At 32.8% G+C, this 22,565-nt stretch overlaps 1 protein-coding gene across 1 annotated transcript in view; it reads left to right on the forward strand.

Annotated features, from left to right (window-relative positions):
* LOC115886622 (leucyl-cystinyl aminopeptidase-like) overlaps positions 1 to 22,565 on the forward strand; it is a 63,656-nt gene that overhangs the window by 34,218 nt on the left and 6,873 nt on the right. Inside the window, exon 13 of the mRNA XM_030905864.1 lies at positions 19,954 to 20,155. Coding sequence (XP_030761724.1) covers positions 19,954 to 20,144 — 191 coding nt within the window. The 3' untranslated portion in view covers positions 20,145 to 20,155. The remainder of the gene's footprint in view (positions 1 to 19,953; positions 20,156 to 22,565) is intronic.

A 22,565-nucleotide genomic window follows, 5' to 3' on the forward strand; every position in this document is an offset into this window, starting at 1 on the left:
TTTTAATCGTCTTTTAGAAATATCGTCGTCTTTTAGAGCCGTGTTTTTGCTTAAGAAGCCCTTTAAAATGGCTCTTAATAGCTTTTATACTCAAATCCGAAATCTTCAATCTGTCTTGGATTTGTAGATGTAGATTGTAAATTGTATGGGATGGGGAAGTTAATCACGACCAAGACCTTATAAATATATTGTGTTCCCCTTTCTTGAGTTGTTCTTGAGTTGTTCTCATCATAGTGTCTCAGGGTTTTGATAGACGTTTCTCAGATTTAATCTACTGAGGTGTTTATTGGGGAGACAGTGTCTTGTTAAAAACCCCGTCACAATCCGAAGATTGTTCTTACTTAAATCCATAGATAAAGGAAACAAGTTTAGATTGGAATGCTTGGCTTGCTGCCAAAATTTATAATATTGTTTTGGATCGCATCCGTTGTAGGGCGCTGCTATAGCGGTTGCTAAGAACAACCGCCAAACAAGAACAGAAATAATTTTCTTTTGCCAAAGTCAGGATCTTCAATAATTATAAAATCTTTCAAAATTTAAACCTTCCGCATTGAAAAAATACCGAAAAGTGTTTAAAGAGTCTATTTTCAAAGTAATTATTGCTATCTTTTAAGTTTAATTTAAATTTTATTTATTCAAACCCGTGATAATTGTGAAAAAATGACAATAAAAACTTAAAAAGCTGTGTGAACTGTGAACTACAAAAACCATGTGGATCGTGGCATAACGTCGGTTTTCATTGTTTCATAGGTTGTGATTGTGATTTCATACGTGTTCTTATATAAAATAAAGTTTCTTATACTAAGGGCTGGCAAAGCTTAGTCTTGGGCCGAGATTTCTGTATGTAAGAAGAGTACAATGGCATTTATAATGTACTAAACAAAGAGAGGACAGTAAACACGTTGCCAACACTATTAAGCCCTGCCTGTTGCCTGTTAAGGCTAATCATCGTTAGAGTTTTTGACAAACACAAATGAATTAACACGCTTCAAATAACCACGCTAACCAACCTGATTGGTCAAGCTTAATAGTTGACTGCTAGGGCTAAACACTTCTGCAGTTGACCGGTCGACCCAATAAATAATAACAAACCAAAAAATGATAACAAAAAAATACCTCTGTCAGTACTTAAAGTTCTAGGGAGAGGTGGACGTCATGCGTTCAGCTTCACGATTTAATTACGTCTCGTGATACTTAATTTGTTTATTTATTAACCAGTCGATGTAATTTTCCCTTTAGCTTGAATTTTTTTAAGTGCAAGCTAGAAACACTTGCATTTTTGGTAAAAATAAGTGGAATTGAGTGGGTGTTTGATAGTGGCCGCGCTATTAGAACTCTGAATTCAAAAATCGATATCTCGAAATCTATTAGAAATAATAGATTGTAGTTTTTTCAAGAACTTTGTCAATATTTCTGCTGTATTTTCTTTGTAGACAGTATGTGAAAATCTTTATCAATAAAAAAATTACACGATTGCTGAAAATTCCTATGCTCTAAAAGTAAATGGATGGATTGTTTACAATTTTTGAATGGAAAAAACAACCTTATCGAACTTTTCGTATGTAAACATATTGTAAAATATCCGATCTTGAAAATAAAAAAAAAGTTTCAATATCTAAAGTGGTTCTTGAGTTATGGCTTGTTATGTGTTAAAAAGTTGAGTTTTTGAATTATCGCGATTACTGACGTTTTCTCATTATAAAAAAATGACGCCCTAACGATATCCTTATAATTCCATTTCAGATGCTCAGAAACATGTCTAATGATTTTATCTAGTTATCTCTTGAAAAAAAAGTCTTTTAAAAATAAGCGGTTTGCGATCGTGATTTTACTTTACTTGATAGGGAAAGGCGTACCGGCAACGCCGCAACAGCACACAGTCGCATTTCTCTCACTCTGACTTAATAAAATCCCTATGCGATTTACTTCCACACATGTAAATGCGACCCAAAAGTAACAGTTGCCAGCACGGTATGCAACACAATGTATTCTATTTAAAAAATGAAATAAAAATAATAATAAATAATATTTGGCGACATAGTTCCGGAAATAGCCCTTTGAAAAAGCCGAACCGCTCTGAAATGATCAAAAGTTTTGGAGGACGACAGTTGTAAGAACAGCGCCGCAAATAGAATTTACATTGTCCTTATGGGCACTATCTAAACTTGTTTCTTTTGTCTATGCTGAAATCTAGGTAATGTTAAAAAAGTCAGCAATGTCGACATTACATACGTGGTTGTAAATATTTAACTTTATTTTAAATCCACATAACAAAATCTGACTACAATTTAGTTTAGAATGAAAGCCTCTGCAAATAATAAAATCAACTTTATGTACAGCCGTAAAATTTAAATGAAACGATTAAATTTTATGACCGAATTATGCCCCGAAACTGCGAAACACGTCACACTGTAACTCTCTAAAGACATTCGCCGGTTCCTGGAAATGTCTTTATTAAAATTTTTCTGGATGGCAAATTAAAATTTTAATATTAATCTCTTTAATATTCCAGATCGGATTACTCCAGAGTTCTTCAGACAAAAAAACTCCGGTTACAAAACAATCAATCATTCTTCTTGTCATTTTGTGATTATAAGAATGAAAGGCTAAAAAAATCGAGTCCTAATGGATAAAAAAATATGTCCCAAGTTTGTTTTCAAGACATTTCTTCTTTTAACGTAATTATTTATATTATATAGGGTGGCCCATCGAAAACGTTCCGCAAGGCATAACGGCCAGGGTAATTTTTTTTTCAGAAAATTCAAAAACACGTCAATTTTGTTTGTGAGGGGGACAACTTTTACCCCAAAAATGATTGCAAAATCTTCAACCCTTTAAGCGGGGGTGTCATGCCCCAATTTTTTTCAAATGGGAAGGGGGGTCAAGTGGTACTGCAATAAAAAGGGCTTTTTATCCTCTATACTTCCCCGTTTCGTTTTTGAAAATCGGTCGTTTAAAAAAGTTAATTTTTATTTTAAAGTTTATTTAAAGATTTATCAGAGTAAATGATAAGGATAAATTCCTTCGACCAATTTGCCACAAGGTTGAACGATCAGGTGCGGTAGTTGCTAGATAGCTGTTCTGTGACTTGTGCGTTGAAGTTATGACTTTGATAAAATCCAGTATCTCAGACTGTTTAACCAGAGGTTAGTTCTCCATCTCCTATATGAGTCGTACCAAGATTTATGGCATGGTAGCCTAAGAGCTGACGACATATTTAGAGAACATATTTTAGGCAAGCTAGAATAACTAAAAATGTATAGTTTATTAACTGGTGAACCCAGAATCCTAAGTCTGGCTGGGGGTTTGGGGGTATTTCGCTACTGCGCAACCCATAACATTTGCAAAAAAATAAACCCAAAAAACATTCTTTAGGCAACTTGAAATTTGTTGATTCTTAAATTTTAGCATCTATTTAACCTAGAAATAAGTATGCCAGACTTTTTTTTTCAGGTTTAAAGTGTAAAATATGTTTTATGTTCTAAATATGTTTAATTATTATACCTGGAAAACATACTTTAGGCATTCTAAAATTTTTACAGCGTGTTTATTAGATGACATTAAAAATATGTGTTAATTGCCAGACGAATTAAATGGGATTTAATACTTGCCAGACGCGAATAAAGATTTTAAATGAGCGCGATAAGAAAGTCTTATGAGTATCTATAAGCGCGAGAAAGATAGTTTATTGAGACCAGGTCGGCAGCCGATGCGGATGACAACAACATTTTGGAGTCGTAAAAACTAAAAAAAAAACTAACTAATATTGAATAAATAAAAAGAAACATTTTTTAATAAAAATATATGATTGAAATCCTTTCAATAAGAAGACTTTTTAATGTAAGTATTTTGTATCTGAAAGAATAAAAAGACGAATAATTATTTAAAAATTAGCATAATATAAAATATATTTTTTTCAAACGTCACAAAAGTATAATTATTATTATACTTTTGTGACATATTATATTATTATTAATTTTTGCGACCAGATTGACAGTATAAAAAAGTCATTTTAACGCCTAAGCATAAAAGTAAAGCACTTTTACTTACTTTTGAATCTATTTAGAAAGATTAACAATGGTACTTTAATAAAATTCCAGAATACTTATTTTTTAGCACTGTACATGGTACCTTTTTGTCGGGACTACGTTTTCTGGTAAAACCACTTCTTTAAATTTTAAATCATGTTGTTGGCGCACTTTTAAAAATTCTTTGCATTTTTGTAGTCTGCCTTCATCAAAAACAATAACTTTGTCACTAGTAACTTTTTTACAAACTACACAACTTAAATGTTTTTTATCCGTTGTGATTTAGTAGTTAGTAGCGAAATTAGTAGTTACTAAAATATTTATTTGCAGTAATTATTCTAAACTATTTACAATATGCACGTGAATATTTAATTTATAAATACATATTTGTACATGGTAACTTAATTCCAACAAAATAATCTCTGAATTAAAAGCCTGCAAATAATTGAAATGAAACTGAAAAAAAATTGTTTTTATGAAAATTTGAAGTACTCCAAAATACTGTTACGTCAGCCGCATCGGCTGCCGACGGGTCTCAATAAACTATCTTTTCGCGCTTATAGATAAGACTTTTTTGTCGCGCTCATTTAAAATCTTTATTCGCGTCTGGTAAGTATTAAATCCCATTGAATTCGTCTGGCAATTAACAAATATTTTTTAATATCATCTAATAAACACGCTGTAAAAATTTTAGAATGCCTAAAGTATGTTTTCCAGGTATAATATTTAAACATATTTGGAATGGTCTGGTTACACTTTAAACCCGAAAAAAAAGTCTGGTACACTTATTTCTAGGTTAAATATATGCTAAAATTTAAGAATAAACAAATTTCAAGTTGCCTAAAGAATGTTTTTTGGATTTATTTTTTTGCAAATGTTATGGGTTGCGCAGTAGCAAAATACCCCCAACCCCCCGCCAGACTTAGGATTCTGGGTTCAAAAGTTATTAAACTTTATTTTTTTTGTTATTCTAACTTGCCTAAAATATGTTCTCTAAAGATGTCGCCAGCTCTCAGGCTATGAGTAGTTGTAGTCTCGGCGTACTCAGTGATGAGATGTTCTGGTGTTTCCTCATTTTCCCCACAGAATCTGCATTCGCCGTTGTTTCCTAACTTCAATATACTGAGGTATTCATTGAGGAGACAGTAGAGGATGAAGGCAAAACGACTTTTTTGTTGTAAAACTAAATGATCCCGCCAACTCAAGAAAAACGTCCATTTTTTCGTCTACACAACATGCTTTACTTTATACGTCTTGATTGAACAGCTCAAACGTTAAGTGTGGCCAAAGCTTTAGATGGATGTTTACTATTTTCAGCATATTTTTGAGTATACTTCAAAAATAAGACAAAATATATCCTCGCTTTAACAAGACAGAAATTATTTTTCAATATAAACGACAGTTCGGATTTTCTCAATTCCTCTTTTATAAACAAAATCTTTCTTTTCAGAATTTTTGCTAAGGCAACTGAAGTTTAATATAAAAGTTTCTTTACAATTTCAGAAAGAACAACGTCTTGTTCTTGTAATATCCAGAATTTTCCAAGGAATTCTTTGTCAGTGAAATTAATTTTTCTTCCATAGTTCCAAGTTGGAAAATTCGTAATTAGCCAGGAGTCAGGAGGTTTAATAGAGAGGCAGCTACTTAAGATTTTCTTTAATTTAACTTTATAATCTATGGTATTTCTTTTAGAGGCATATCGTGGCGTCAATACAAGGGGACGTAATAAGAATAGGTAACTGTAATTAACATTTTACAAAAACAATAAAGTTTTTTTCTTTCTTATTTATTATTAGAATCTTTAATTTTGAAGTTACAAAAATTAAATATACAAAAAATAATCAAACCAAATTAAAAAAACGAAGGTAAAACAAATAAAGCTTTGAACGTATCTGATAAAATACAGTTCATACAAAATAAACTGTCACGTGATTAAGCTTGACCGGCACAGCGTTGTAGCTTTATTTCTCTCTAGATTTTTTGAATTTTAAGGTATGTGTTTTTACCTTGCTGTACAGGGTGGGTCAAATTCGACGCTTTTAAATGGAAACACCCTTTTCTATAGGAGATAGACAAAAACTAATATCGGTGTCCGGAGCTCAATTTTTATCAAAAACATGATGGTGAAAACCGCATATCCATATCTGTTATCGTTTCGGAGTTACGGGGTGTTTTTCAAAAATATGCATTTTTAACAAATCGCTGTAACTTTTTTGCTATGGAAAATTTTGTATTTTTATGAAAACATTTCCAAAGCACCTTTTTACGTATAATTTAATGGTTTAAGTATAATTTTTTTAAAATGAATAATTTAAGAATTATCAACAGAAAATTTGATTTTTTATATGGGACACTCTGTATATTTTTAATTTATTGAAAAGAACTTAAAATTACCTTTCCAAAAATGTAACACACTTGATATTTTGCTCGATTCCTTTTCGTGATATAGAGTATATAAAAATTCGCCCGCTTTAAATAAGTACAGGCTTTGAACAGCACCGGTTGTAATGCAAAAAAATTCTAGCTGTGAGCATCAGTTAAAACGAAAATAATATTTGCTATGAGAGATGCAGAATTTTATAACAATTTCAAATATATTTAACCAACATTAACACATTTAAACTATATCTAATAACAATAAAAATAAATAGCAAACCAAGACATGAGATTTTGCTACAGGTGTTCGACATATCAACCGTCTTCTGTTATGGACAGACGGGGCAGTTTTTGAACAGTTCTCGCGGAATTCATTAACTCAGTAGGGGTGAAAGATACCGTCTCATAACTGCTAAGTATTTCTAATTCTTGTCTAGATTATACGGAAGAATAAGGAACCTTTATTCTTCCGCAAATATATCCATAGGATTAGATCCATGGGCACTAAGTCAGGCGGCCTCGACGGCCAACGGCGGGGATCTTGGTTAGATATTCAATTATTCCTGAAATTGGCTGCAAAAATTTGCTGATAACTTCATCGTTCAGAGGCGGTGCGTCTTCTTGCTGGAAAAATATGTTTTCGAGTTCCATTAAGGGCATATCATACTAGTTAAAAGAGGCGAACTTTTAAAAATGCTGTATTTCGAAGGAGATTATAACAAAATATCAAGTGTGCTATATTTTTGGAAAGGTAATTTTAAATTCTTTTCAGTTAATTAAAAATGTAGAGGGTGTCCCAAATAAAAAATATTTTTTTCTGTTGATAACTCTTAAATTATTAATTTTAAAAAAATTATACTTAAACCATTAAATTCTACGTAAAAAGGTGCTTTGGAAATGTTTTCATAAAAAAACAAAATTTTCCATAGGAAAAAAGTTACAGTGATTTGTTAAGAATGCACATTTTTGCGAAACACCCCGTAACTCCGAAACGGTAAGAGATATTGATGTGCGGTTTTCACCATCACGTTTTTGATGAAAATTGAGCTCCAGACACCGATATTAGTTTTCGTCTATCTCCTATAGAAAAGGGTGTTTCCATTTAAAAGCGTCGAATTTGACCCACCCTGTACTGTTGCAACTGTAAAAATATCCCTAACCGAAATCTGGGAAAATCACACTAATAACAACACTTTTTCTCTGTTTTATTTTCGACGTATTTTCCAAAATAAGCCCGAGCGGAAATCCCACGTAGATGGAAAGTTGACATATCAGCCTGAAATTGCCTCTGACAATGTAGCAAATGTAAACAAACCCCATCACGCATTCAGACACACAACATATTTGAAAATGCTACCGTACCTGACAGTAATACCATCACTATTGATTTTTGTTACGTATTTTTTTTGTAAACAAACAATTTTATCAGACAGGATAGAAGAAATGACCGAAATCATATTATTTCTTCAAATTCTGCTTAAAAGGATCTTTGTTTTTTTAAACACAACTAAAATAGTTTCTTTTAAACAAGTAGTAAGAGAGAAAAATTATTTTACGAGGCTTAATAGCCGACAAAAGAAAAGTTTTTTTTATTTTACTCAAAATGAGTTATTTGGGTCATAAATGACCAAAATACAAAATATTTTTATGGTGTTTGTCTGTCTGTCTTTTGGTATTTATTTTTTATTTAAAGGGTTCTTTTCTTTTGGTCAATATTGGCAATTTCAGACTGATTGGTATTTATTTATGTCTGTCTGTCCGTCTGTAACACGATAATTCAAAAACAGCTAAACCGATTTTAACCAAATTTGGCACAAAAATACTGTGTCACCCGAGAATCTGGCCATTAGTTTTTGGTGGGGGTGGGGGTTGGTAAGGGGGTATAGGAGGGGGTTTAAAATTTAAAAAAATCGTAACTCCAAAATTACAGTAGCTAGCGAAACGCGGTTTTCAAATTAAGATTAGGAATAATATTTGCAACAAAATTTGTAATAACATCAAAATCAGTCAAAGTCGCAGTTTTTGAGATATTCCGTGTTTCCGTAGTCCGTTTTTGAGAATATCCGTATGAACTCCAAACTCATCGGACGCGACCCCAGGTGGCGGATAGGGGAAATAAACGCGGACCAAAATTGGTAAAATTCCTTTACTTTGAAGCTAAAAGGACTGCCTACCAACTTTTTCTTAACATATTTTAGGAAACGCTATACGTGCCTCCCGGCGCCAATTTTTATTTATTCATATAAAAAAACGAGATTTAGTATGTTAATATATAACATAAATTAGGATTGATTGGCGCATTCAATTGTTTTTGGTCACTTCCTGTTTCACCGGAAATAACTACAACTTTTGATTTTTAAATGACATCCTCGGTATTTTTTTACTTTATTTGATAGAAAATGTTTTTTATCTAAAAAAATTAAAAATTTATAGGTGTGAGTTACTTTTTAGACGCACCCGGTATTTATTTATAACCATTTATTTAGTCCTTGATCTAATTTTCTTTCGATCATACATTAATAAACACGGAACTCCAATTTCATTTAGTTTCTATCAAAATTTGAGGTAACTAAGCATAACAAATACAATTAATTTTTTTAATTACGAATAAAAACAATTAAAAAATCGATAGATGTTACTAACCTATTATTTATTTATTTATAAATCGATTTTTACAAAAAAAAAGAATTTTCCCATCTGTTTGGTAACGATACAACTTTCTTTAGTAGTTATTAAAATTGGCATTTATAAAGCCCTAGTTATTAATTTTGAAATAGCTGGCAAAAAAGAAATTTATATCCCTTGTTTTCTTTATATACAGAGTTTGTCAGCCACTGTCTTCTGAGTGTAAAATAAACAAAATCGGAAATTTTCCCCTTGCGGTTTTTGAGCAATAGGGTTTTTTTTTAAAACTGTACTAGAACAAAATAATTAGACGCAAATTGTACATAAGAACATTCTCTATAAGTTCGCCTAATGATTTTTTTTATAAGTTTATTATTTCCGGACTTAGCGATCGTTTCATGAGCCCTTTGGGGTTGGTTTCACAAAGTTTTACAGCAAATTGACCCGTATGAAAGTTGTTCATAATAAATGGACAAGCAACTTTTCCTCATGATTTTTTTGTAGCTTCATTACTTTTGGAGAAAGCGTCCAGTTCATGAACAAATTGGGGTAGTTTCATAATTTTTGTTTAGTTCTAAAAATTTACCAACTTAAAGGTGTTATTACTAGGATATGTATTTATTTCTCCAAAACGAAACATGAAATTCATCAATTTTTCCAATAGCACTTGTGAATTTCCTGAAAAAAAAGACATTTAAAGCTACCACCACTTGTTCATGATCTGGGCGCTATCTTCAAAAATAGTCAAGTTACAAAAAAATGTCATAAGGCAAAGGTATATGTACTCTTATTTTGAACGAGTTTCCTAGGGTGAATTTGCTGAAAAAAGAGTAACATTGAAAACTCAAAAGGTCACAAAATCCATTTAATTCTCTATCAAACTTGACGAAGAGCTTTCTATAAAGCTTTCTCAACCAATTAAAAAGTCAACTTGGTTTTTTTACCGTTCTCGGAATTTATTAAACTTAAAATTGTCTCCAACTATAAATTTAGCTTTTTTCTGTCTCACCGAGTACAAGGAAACGATAGGGGTCTGTTGGAATTTATCAGACGCCTGTGGGGGAAATTAGATAAAACTGGAGGGGAATGAGGAAGTTTAAACAAACAAGAAGGGGGGATCTGATGCCTCCAAATTGATTTAGTTAGAGCTTAACTTGTTTTCGCATCTATGAGATTATCTGGAATTTGGAGGAATACTTGAAGCTCAAAATATGTTTACTTGAAGGGAGTCTAACACTATTTTTATATTCATGCATTAGAGACAGAATTGAGACGCCGTTTTTTGACAGTTATGTTTGACGTTTCACTTGTTTTTTTTCTAGATCATAATTATACTTACGTGGATAAGTAAATCGCTATGGAAACTGTCGCAAACATATCAACGACTTCCATTTATCTTTTTTTTTTGTTGCACACGCGGTGCTTCTACTCTATCTATCCTTGTCGAGGACCTAGCGTCTACGCGCCAAATTTGAACATTAGTTTTAAAAATATAATTTGTAAAATGCTTATATTTGAACAATAAATTGAATGTTTACTGTTACAAAAATTAAATTATATAAAAATACATTTTGCCACTCCGTACTTCTTCTTCTTCTTCTTCTTCTTCTTTTAGAAGGCGTATCGCCTGTTTAGTTCCGGTTTCCTCCTCGTCTAAGCAACTCTTGCGAGGTTGACTGCCAACTGTCTTGCCAACGTTTGTGATCGTCCATTGGGTCTTCTGCCATGGGGTACGTTGTTGCGAATTATTATGGCCATTCTGTCGGGGCCCATTCTATTGATATGCTGGTTCCATTCTCTTCTTCTCTGCCTTATCCATCTGACAACGTCGTTTGTTTGGCACTTTTCTCTTATGCCTACATTTCTCTGTCTGTCCCTCAATGTGTATCCAGTTATCATTCTTAAGGTCTTCATTTCAGTAGTTCGTAGGATTCTCTTTGTTACTGATGTTTCAGCTCTGGTTTCCGCACCATATGTCATCACTGGTCGTATGCAGGTTTTGTTTATTCTTGACTTACATTCTGTACTCAAATGTTTGTTTTTCCATATGGGATATTTAAGATGTCCTGATATTGCGGCAGCTTTATTGGCTTGTTTCCTTACTTCTTCCAAAAATCCTGAGCTTGTAATTTTGCATCCGAGGTACTCGAATGACATTATCTGATCAATAGTTTTGTTTTTTATTACCAATTTGCACCGTAGAGGCTCCTTTGTAATGGTCATGCATTTGGTCTTATTTGTGGAAATTTGCATGTTAAGTTTTACTGCCTGTCTGTTAAAAGCTTGTAGCATTCTTTGGAGGTCGTCCTCTGACTCTGCAATAAGTACTGCGTCATCGGCATAGCATTATATGTTTACTTTATGCATTCCCATTCATTATCCTAATCCAGTATTCTTGACGGTTTTTATTACTTGATCCATGATTGTGTTGAATAACAGAGGGCTGAGGCTGTCGCCTTGGCGAATACCAGTTGTAGTTCGAAGATGCTGCATTAAGGTAAAGTTTGTTCTTATTTGGGTTGTTGTGTTTGTGTTTAAGTCCTTGATAAGTTCTGTGAGTTCTTTCGAGACATTACTGCTTTCCAAGATGGTGATGATGTCTTTTAGTTGGACTCTATCAAAGGCCTTTGTTAAATCTATGAAACATAGATAGGCTGGAGAGTTATATTCTAAGGCTTTTTCAACTAGTTGCCTGAGTATGAATAGTGCATCGGTAGTTGATCGGTTTCTTCGGAATCCTTGTTGTTCCTCGCTTATTGGCACTATTGAGGAGATTTTGTCCGCAATGATCTTAGTCAGAAGTTTTAGCGAGGTGCTCAGTAATGCTATTCCTCTATAGTTTGCTGGGTCTGTTTTATCTCCCTTTTTAAAAATGGGTATTGTTATACTTTGTTTCCATTCTTCTGGTATTTTCTTATGTTGTAATATAATGTTAAACAGTTTTGTGTATTCCTCTATGATAGCCGTGCCTGCGTTTTTTATTAGCTCGTTTGGTATTTTATCTTGATTAGGAGATTTTCTATTTTTAAGTTTCCTTATTGTCTCTTCTACTTGCTTGTAAGTGATTTCCTTGTCAGTGCCACTCCGTACGAATATCAATATTCTTAGGAAATCTAACCAGAAAATATTCATGTGGTTTAATATAAATAAAAGAACAACTGAATACTTTATTTGCATATGAAAAGATAATTCGCGGAATAAGATTATGACATGTGATTATGACAAGATTATGACAAGATTATGACAGGATTATGACAAGATTATGACAAGATTATGGCAAGATTATGGCAAGATTATGGCCAGATTATGACAAGATTATGACAAGATTATGACAAGATTATGACAAGATTATGACAAGATTATGACAAGATTATGGCAAGGTTATGGCAAGATTATGGCAAGATTATGACAAGATTATGACAAGATTATGACAAGAGTATGACAATATTATAACAAGATTATGACAAGATTATGACAAGATTATGATAAGATTATGGCAAGATTATGACAAGATTATGACAAGATTATGACAAGATTATGACAAGATTATGACAAGATTATGACAAGATTATGACAATATGATGACGATGAAAAGTTGGTTTCCATAACAATGTATAATTTGTACTTTCTAAACCGTATAAAATTGTGATTATTTTGGAAATACGTGCAACTTTTAATGCGCATACGCAAAGTAAGGTTCTCGAGAATGACAAACCTATTGAACGTTTCATAAGTGCAATAAAGAAGGTTTGAAAACGGCATGTCGTGATGTTGGAGACATATTTTTTAATGCTAAACTTATGGCGTTGATTTATCCACGTAAGGATATTTTTTATATGATCTAGGCTTTTTCTTGCACAAATTTATATTGTTCGAAAAACTTTAGTGAATATCATGTCATTGTGCTGTGATAGATTGTCTGTTTTTGGATTTATTAATTTTTGTAAATTCTTTTATGATATATTATAACACTGATGAAGGCTGTATTGTTGGCCGATACGTTTGTCTATAGATTTAATAAAGTTTTTTAAACAAGATGAAAACATAATTTCAGTGTTTTCGGACCCTAGAAAATCAGTCTATATTTTATCATAGTTTTAACAAAGGTTTTAACAAAAATCAGCATTTCTGGAGAGCTCTTTTTTATCTAGAAAAATATTTATCATTTTTACTGCATGATTGCTTTTAATGTTCCTCACAATGTAGCTAACTATGGAATTTTAAACGAAAATGCGAGTATCTAATGAAATACTATGGCTAAAAAAGACACATTACACAACGTTCTCTGCAATTTTCGCAGAAAAGAACATATATGTGGATGTGTAATTTTGAAAGGAAAGAGTATAAAAAACAACATCCGAAATAACATAGTAGTTCAGGTGAAACTCCAGAGATATTAGTAAACATAGAGCGGTTTTAAAAAAATTGCTGAAACAACTGTAACCATAGAAATTGTAAGGCCTAAAAATTAAAAGGTGTTTCTAAGATGAGGTCTCTTACCCATGGATTTCTCTTCTTCCATGCGTTTTACGTGCGCGAACTATTGTCTTTTTCTTTGCCTATCCCATCTCACTACGTCCTGTATTCCACATTGTTGTCCGATATTTGTGTTACTAATTCTGGTCTCTTCTAGTCTTCCCTATTATGGTTCTTAGGTTCTTCATTCCGACAGCGACTCTTAACATGCTTTTGGTCTTGTTTGTTTCCCCTCGGATTTCTATGCCATAATATGTGTCATTATTGATCTGATGCAGGTCTTATAAATTTAAATTTTGCTGTCTGTTTGCGGTTTGTCCACATTATTTGTCTCAGACATCCTGACATGGCCGTTGCTCTGTTTATCTGGTTTCTCAGATCTTTCTCTGAATCTTACCGGCGCTTTAGCGAAAGTTAGACATTTAGTTTTTTCTCTGTGGAGATAATCATATTTAATTCTCGGCTTACTCGATAGAATTTATGAAGCTGCCTCTGTATATCGTCCTCTGTCTCTGCGACAATGGCTGTATCATTAGCTTAACACTCCATGCTAACTCTGTTGTGTCCCATTCGATAACCGATATTCATCGAGGTCACCTTTTCTATGATGATGTCCATTAAAAGACTGAATAAGAAGGGACTAAGGCTGTCTCCCTGTCTAATGCCCCCTGGTGTTGGTATGTCTCGTGTTAGATTATTAACGATCAGTTATAACTCAAAAAAAAAGAGAGACACAATAGATCGAGGTCATTAACTTCTCCCATTCCATACAGTCTACAATATGATACCTTTAGGCTTCTCTAAGTTTACGTATTTCTCTGAGGGTGAAGCAGACAAATGACAAGCTACAGAACTAATGAATAATTGCTATGGTGGGGCAGATGTTTAGTGTTCTTCCTTTTTCCTTGGGTTTTCGGGCTATGCTTAATTTGCTTGCATAGTATATGGATCTGGGGCATGTTTGTTTTCCCTTTAACAGTTCACGAAATGCTGGTTTTGATAGAAATAATGATTATTGATACAGCTCTCGTCAATTGGAATACATGCTAATGGTTTGTTTAGAGAAGGAAGTGCGACAAAATTAGAGATAGATGTTTATAAATAAAGGGAAATTGAGTGTAAAATTAATGTATCTACAGGTATTTCGTATATTTTTCATTTTATTGATTTTATGGGAAGCACTGTTCATTAAAATGTTGTATCATATATGTTATAGAGCTTGTTTCTCTCTACAATTTCCTGTCTCACAATGTACTGTTTGTGTCGGGGAAGGGATCATAGTTTCATAGTTGTCGATTTTCGAAAGAAATCAGTACATGGTATATTATTTCGTATATTTTTCATTTTATTGATTTTATGGAAAACACTGTTCATTAAAATGTTGTATCCCATGTTATAGAGCTTCTTTCTCTCTACAATTTCCTGTCTCACAATATACCGTTTGTGTCGGGGAAAGGATCATAGTTTCATAGTTGTCGATTTTAGAAAGAAATCAGTACATGTATATTATTTCGTATATTTTTCATTTTATTGATTTTATGGAAAACACTGTTCATTAAAATGTTGTATCCCATGTTATAGAGCTTGTTTCTCTCTACAATTTCCTGTCTCACAATATACCCTTTGTGTCGGGGAAAGGATCATAGTTTCATAGTTGTCGATTTTAGAAAGAAATCAGTACATGTATATTATTTCGTATATTTTTCATTTTATTGATTTTATGGAAAGCACTGTTCATTAAAATGTTGTATCGTATGTTATAGGGCTTGTTTCTCTCTACAATTTCCTATTTCACAATGTACCGTTTGTGTCCGGGAAGGGTTCATAGTTTCAAAGTTGTCGATTTTCGAAAGAAGTCAGTACATGTATATTATTTCGTATATTTTTCATTTTATTGATTTTATGGAAAGCACTGTTCATTAAAATGTTGTATCCTATATTATAGGGCTTGCTTCTCTCTACAATTTCCTGTTTCACAATGTACCGTTTGTGTCCGGGAAGGGTTCATAGTTTCATAATTGTCGATTTTCGAAAGAAATCAGTACATGTATATTATTTCGTATATTTTTCATGTTATTCATTTTATGGAAAGCCTTGTTCATTAAAATGTTGTATCCTATGTTATAGGGCTTGTTTTTCTCTTGTTTCTCTCTACAATTTCCTGTTTCACAATGTACCGTTTGTATCCGGGAAGGGTTCATAGTTTCATAATTGTCGATTTTCGAAAGAAATCTTCGTATATTTTTCATTTTATTGATTTTATGGAAAACACTGTTCATTAAAATGTTGTATCCTATGTTATAGGGATTGTTTTTCTCTACAATTTCCTGTTTCACAATGTACCGTTTGTGTCCGGGAAGAGTTCATAGTTTCATAGTTGTCGATTTTCGAAAGAAATCAGTACATATATATTATATCGTATATTTTTCATTTTATTGATTTTATGGAAAGCACTGTTCATTAAAATGTTGTATCCTATGTTATATGGCTTGTTTGTCTCTACAATTTCCTGTCTCACGATGTACCGTTTGTGTCTACACCTAACCACGCTTTCTACAGTATAGGTATCCTCGGATTATCTTTATACAAGAGAATTTTTTTTATTATTAACCTTTTGATGACACCTAAAAAATTGAAAATAATATATCATCAGAAATTAAATGGAACTAAATTTTTGAATGAAAATAAAGTTTTCCCACAGTATTAATATGTCAAGATTTAAATTTTCCTTCAAAACCAAGCCTTTAATAAAATCATTTCGCTCTTTTGGTATTCCGCTGTGTGCTTATCTCGAGTTAAATTTTAATAATATTTTGTGCGACGTCATGTAAGACAAATCCATCGTGAAGAGGCGGCAGCCATGTCAAGTTTCTCAAACGGAGACGGAAAACGGGACATGGATGAAAAGTTCCCTAAAATTTCATTTTCCTATGAGGGAAAACTCGAGTTTCCCAGATATTTTCAGGAGATTGTCTGGCTCTTGACTTTTATCTAATAAAATATTACCTAGAACGTTAATTACATTATGTTTAATTTGAGCAACTAATTCATTATACATTTATTGATTATGTCGTGTAATTTGTTATAGAAAATAATGAGACTGAAGTAGAGAAAATTATAAAAATATACAGGATTGTTCACGCTATTTTGACAGGAGTTGAAGTTGGCGCTAAAGATCTTAGACAGTGACAGTTATTTTTGTGTTTGACGGACGAGCGCACAGTGCGGTGGAAGATAAATTTAGCGGGACAAAACCGTTTGGTTAGAAATAAGCCAAAAAATGTGTACTGATAAGAATAAATAGTAGACATTCCAATTGATATAAAAATGCATGAATATTCTTTGTATTTCGATACATTTTTATCAACCAAATTTGGTCGTTTTCTGCTCAGCAAGGCAGAGATCATACGAAAACAAAATATTTACAAGTGCTTATACATTTTATTCCAAAGCCAAATTATGTTGAAGATTGCCAAAGGTATGTACTTTTCTACTGTACGTATATTATTTGTTAAAGTCCTTCGTGCCTTTGTTCTGCAGATATCAAATTTTCACTTTTTTTCAAAAATATCGATATATTGAATGATGTAGATCTTTTGAGTTACCAATAGTTACCAACACAGGTAGTCACAGTCACAGGAAGTTCAAGCTTACCAGGTGAATGCCCAAAAGTTTCATTTCAATTGGATAGTATAAAATATATAAAAACAAAACAAAGATGACTCGTTAAAGGGTTAATTGAAGAGCGTTCAAAAGAAGAATTGGGTTTTGCAAGTACTATGAGCTTTAGGGCTAGTGGAAGTAAGGATGCTGCTGTAATTGTTGAAACCTTAACTCCATCGAAAGGCACTGAGTTTAAAACATTAATAGCTGCCCATACACGGAAACGCCCAGCCTTTGGACTTGCTCTTGAGACCGGGGCTTTCACCCAAATTACCATAGCGGAAATATATTCGCGGACTTTGCCTTTCACGCAAACCTATGGTATTTTGGGTTAAAGGTCCGGACCCAAGGCCAAGGCCGAAGGCACGGCTTTTCCGTCATCGATAATATGAACAAACGTCATTTAACAATAGAGGAAGCAAATCAAGCCATTGGGTTGGTTCTTGGCGGTGCGCGACAGATCGATGTGGCTGGTCGATTTAAAGTCACCTAAAGTGTAATTTCTAGTCTTAAAAACCGATTTAATGAGACTGGATGTGTCATGGAGAGGCATAGGGAGGGTCGACCAAGGTCGACAAATGCTAGGGATGGATCCTGCAAGGAACTACACGTTGCTCAGCCAGACCCTTTTGGCTGCTAGCAGAGTACGTATTACCCCTCGGACGGTCTTAAATCGATTAAAAAAAGCAGGTTTACATTAATATAGGCCTATAAGACACCCTCCGTTGACCGCGAGAGTCAGGTTGAGGTCATAAAGCTCAACGTTTGCTCTGGTGTAATGAAAGAGCTAACTGAAATGATGAGTGGCATACTGCGATGTTCAGCGATAAAAGCCGCTTTTGTCTTCGTACTGACAGACGTACAGTTCGTGTATGGACACTAAGAAATACAAGACTTAACGACCGATATGTTCAAGAAGGGCATCCCTTTGGAGTTAGAGATGTAATGGTCTGGGATGGAATTTTCTACGGAGGCCGAACGGAATTGTATGTCTGAGAAGGTACAATGACAGGTGAAATTTATGCTGACGACATCATTGGAGGATCACGGAGGGCGGCTTATAGGCCTACAGCAATGTAAACCTGCTTTTTTAATCGATTTAAGACCGTCCGAGGGGTAATACGTACTCTGCTGGCAGCCAAAAGGTCCTGGCTGAGCAACGTGTAGTTTCTTGCAGGATCCATCCTAGCTTCTCTCAGTAAGCTTCGGTCGTCCCTAGCTTTTGTCAACCTCCCTATGCCTCTCCATGACAGATCCAGTCTCATTAAATCGGTTTGTGAGTCTAGAAATTACACTTTTAAAAATTTTCTTCCTAGCGAAAACACAATATCCTTAACTTTTTTTGATTAGTTTAGTTTCTTGTTGCCTTCTTTAGTGCAAATAAACTTTGTTAAAGACAAAAGACTTTAAATTATCCACACGGAGCCCAATTTCCAAAAGCTTAATTTTTGTTGAAATTACCAAGCAAAAAAAACCTGTTCGATACATTTTAAATTAATTAATTATAAAAACAAATGCAAACACAATACCTATTTGAATGATTTTAAACAGGGATATCTGGTTATTTTACTTTCCAACACTTCAAAGCTATGTCGTTTTAATTAATTTTATTTATTAATCATTTTGAACAGGATATTTAGGAAAAAAAAACATTGAACGTTGCCAGAATAATAATACAGGATTTTAAATAAATTTTGCTTTTGTTGTTAAAGCTATCATATTTAAATGTGCACAATATTTTGCATAAGAAATATATGTATAAATGTCAAAAATAAATTTGTACAGTTAGTTAATATTATATTTAATATATTATCATATAAAAAATTCTTAATTAAATGTTTATTGAAAAGTTTTTACAATAATTCACAGAATACTATTACCACTAACAATGAAACTTTTATTTTTTTAATAACTTTTTTTCTTTTAAAAACTTCACTCAGAACCTCAAAATTAGTTAACTATATCGACAATATTAGTATCTGTTCTCTTTGAAAACTTGTTACATCTTTAAAAATAAACTAAAATGTCAATATTCCACGGGTATATTGATTAATGAGGTCTAAATGATAAGAAAATACATTTTCTACAAAAACTTGAAGAGATAGATAGAAGATAGTATAATACAAATTCATAGACAATTACATTTTGCATCTGATTCACGTAAAATGTACAGGGTGTTCACGTAAAATATACAGATAAATTTAATCAAATTTATCTTTATTTTAATCGTAAAAACTAAAATGTGATAACATTGTGTTTCATTTAAAAAAAAACAATTTTAATATTTTTTCTTTATTTGGGAGACTCATTCTGAAAATCCAATCCAATTTTGGCTAAAATACTCCCTCTCGAATAAGGTGAATAACGCTGTATATTATTTGTTTGGGACTAATAGTGCTACCCCCAACTGGTACAACCATAAACCACTGTATACATCTTAAATCTGGTAACATAGTTCTTAACTTTAAATTAAGCTTACTTCAAACGATGTATTGTAGAATTCGTAGAGTTCTACTAATTAATGTTTTGCGTCTACTCAAAGAAAACTAACTACCTGTATATGCTGCATTTCGCTGAATATAGCCAGTACATGCAGCTTAAAATTAATATAATTAATTTAATGAGCTTATTAGAGATGTTTGACTCATTATAACTGTAACGTTTACTAAGATTTAAAACATACCCAAAACAATTTTCAGTAGGTATAAAGAAAGTTTAGCAAGAGGACTTATAAAAATAAATATCTATTACATTGTTTTTGATAATATTTTTAATTATATTTCAGGTGACATTATGGACATATTGGCACTGACCAATTCTGGAATCAACTTTATACTATACTGTACGATGTCCAGGCAGTTCAGAGTGACGTTTAAAGAAGTGTTTTTAAGGCCCTTATTGCATAGACTGCGTCCTGGATCGCGATATTCCAATATGGACAAAAGTGGAGAAAAAACACTGATTTCGGCAGTTTAGGAGATAAGAAAGTAAGAAGCATAGGGATAGTATAGGCCACAGATCAAATAAAATAAAAAATAATGCAAATGTTTTATGTCTCATTAAAAAACACTTTTCTACTAGGTGTGTAATATTATACCATATGATCGAAAAAAAAACGGCGTCAAGGACGGCTGAGGAATGATCATTTTGGCGAGGTCAATATCTAAAAATTAGTACTAATTATAGAAAGATTAAAAAAGGATAGAATGTTTCCAAACATACAAATCTATAGTTCAAAAAAAATGTTTTGAATGAACACCAATTAAAATTCATTTTTACTCAGTGAAGAATAAATTACAATCTTCTTAAATGACATCTAGGGCTTGACCTTGCCAAAATTATCATTGAAGGCCATTTCCCGGCATCTTCAACGGCGTTTTTTTTTCGATCGTGTAGTATTATTTTTTTTTATACAGGGTGAGTGTTAAATAATTACAAAGAGGTGATATATTTCGGCCACAGGAACACGTCTATGACATTCTTTTCGCAAAGAGAGGACGTTGAAAATTGTACATTTTCTTTTAAAATTTCTTCTTTTTTTTAGAAAACTTTTTAGACCGTATATTTTTCCAGCGTATAATTTCTTTATCTCTGACATTACCATGCTTACGCATTAGCTTCACTAGCAATTTATCCTGGGGTGGGCCTGGGGGGGGGGTGCCTGGGGTTGAGCCCAGGGGGGCCTATGGCTTTTGTTTTTTTGAAAATGAAAAATAATTTTAAAAAACACATTTTTTGAATAAAACATTTACATGAATCAATAAATTTCATAGACTTGGTTATCAAACCGTGTTCCCGTAGATTACTTAAATACCTACAAATTTTCTAAAAAAATAAAAATTAACACATTTTTTGAACACAACAAAATAATATTAACTAAACAAAACTATAAAACGTAATTTTTACTGCATCACAAACAAATAAAAATTAATACGTAGTCAAGAGTCATAATTCAGGATTTTTCTGGGGGGTGCCCAGCAGTACCTGTAGTACCTGTAGTTACGCCAATGTGCTTACGGCACTAAAAGCGAAACAAATACAAAAAAAAAATCTAGTGGCTTTCAATTTTTTTTTAAATAAGTATTTTTTTATTTTTTTAAACTTGGATAACTCGGTTATTTTGAACATATTTGAAAGACGGTAAAGAGAAAATATGTGTCTTTTATCGGGATCTATGAAAATATTTGCACTTATTTAAAATTCATTCTGTATATCTTGTGTTAATTAATATTTTCGGAATTAAAATCGTGATTTTTGTGAATTACACTGTACAGGGTGGGTCAAATTCGACGCTTTTAAATGGAAACACCCTTTTCTATAGGAGATAGACAAAAACTAATATCGGTGTCTGGAGCTCAATTTTTGTCAAAAACATGATGGTGAAAACCGCATATCGATATCTGTTACCGTTTCGGAGTTACGGGGTGTTTTTCAAAAATATGCATTTTTAACAAATCGCTGTAACTTTTTGCTATGGAAAATTTTGTATTTTTAATAAAACATTTCCAAAGCACCTTTTTACGTAAAATTTAATTGTTTAAGTATAATCTTTTTAAAATTAATAATTTAAGAATTATCAACAGAAAATTTGATTTTTTATATGGGACACCCTGTATATTTTTATTTATTGAAAAGAATTTAAAATTACTTTTCCAAAAATATAACACACTTGATATTTTGCTCGATTCCTCTTCGAGATATAGAGTATATAAAATTCGCCCGCTTTAAATAAGTAGGCTTTGAACTTTGAACGGCACCGGCTGTAATGCTATGAGAGATTCTAGCTGTGAGCATCAATTAAAATATATTTAATAATATTTCAACACAGATGCACTATATCTATAACCATTTAAAATATATTTAACCAACATCAACACATTTAAACTATATCTAATAACAATAAAAATAAATAGCAAACCAAGACATGAGATTTTGCTACAGGTGTTCGACATATCGACCGTCTTCTGTTATGGACAGACGGGGCAGTTTTTGAACATTTCTCGCGGAATGCATTAACTCAGTGGGGGTGAAAGATACCGTCTCATAACTGCTAAGTATTTCTAATTCTTGTCTAGATTATACGGAAGAATAAGGAACCTTTATTCTTCCGCAAATATATCCATAGGATTAGATCCATGGGCACTAAGTCAGGCGGCCTCGACGGCCAACGGCTGGGATCTTGGTTAGCTATTCAATTATTCTTGAAATTGGCTGCAAAATTTTGTTGATAACTTCAGCGTTCAGAGGCGGTGCGTCGTCTTGCTGGAAAAATATGTTTTCGAGTTCCATTAAGGGCATATCATCAATAAGGGGTCCAAAGCCTACTAGTTTAAAATGGCGAACATCGCAAATTTTTACGTAGAATATAAGTCTACGTAAAAAGGTGCTTTGGAAATG

Source organism: Sitophilus oryzae, unplaced genomic scaffold, assembly GCF_002938485.1.
Source record: "Sitophilus oryzae breed Bouriz unplaced genomic scaffold, Soryzae_2.0 scaffold_494_pilon_pilon, whole genome shotgun sequence".
Classification (NCBI taxonomy): domain Eukaryota; kingdom Metazoa; phylum Arthropoda; class Insecta; order Coleoptera; family Curculionidae; genus Sitophilus; species Sitophilus oryzae.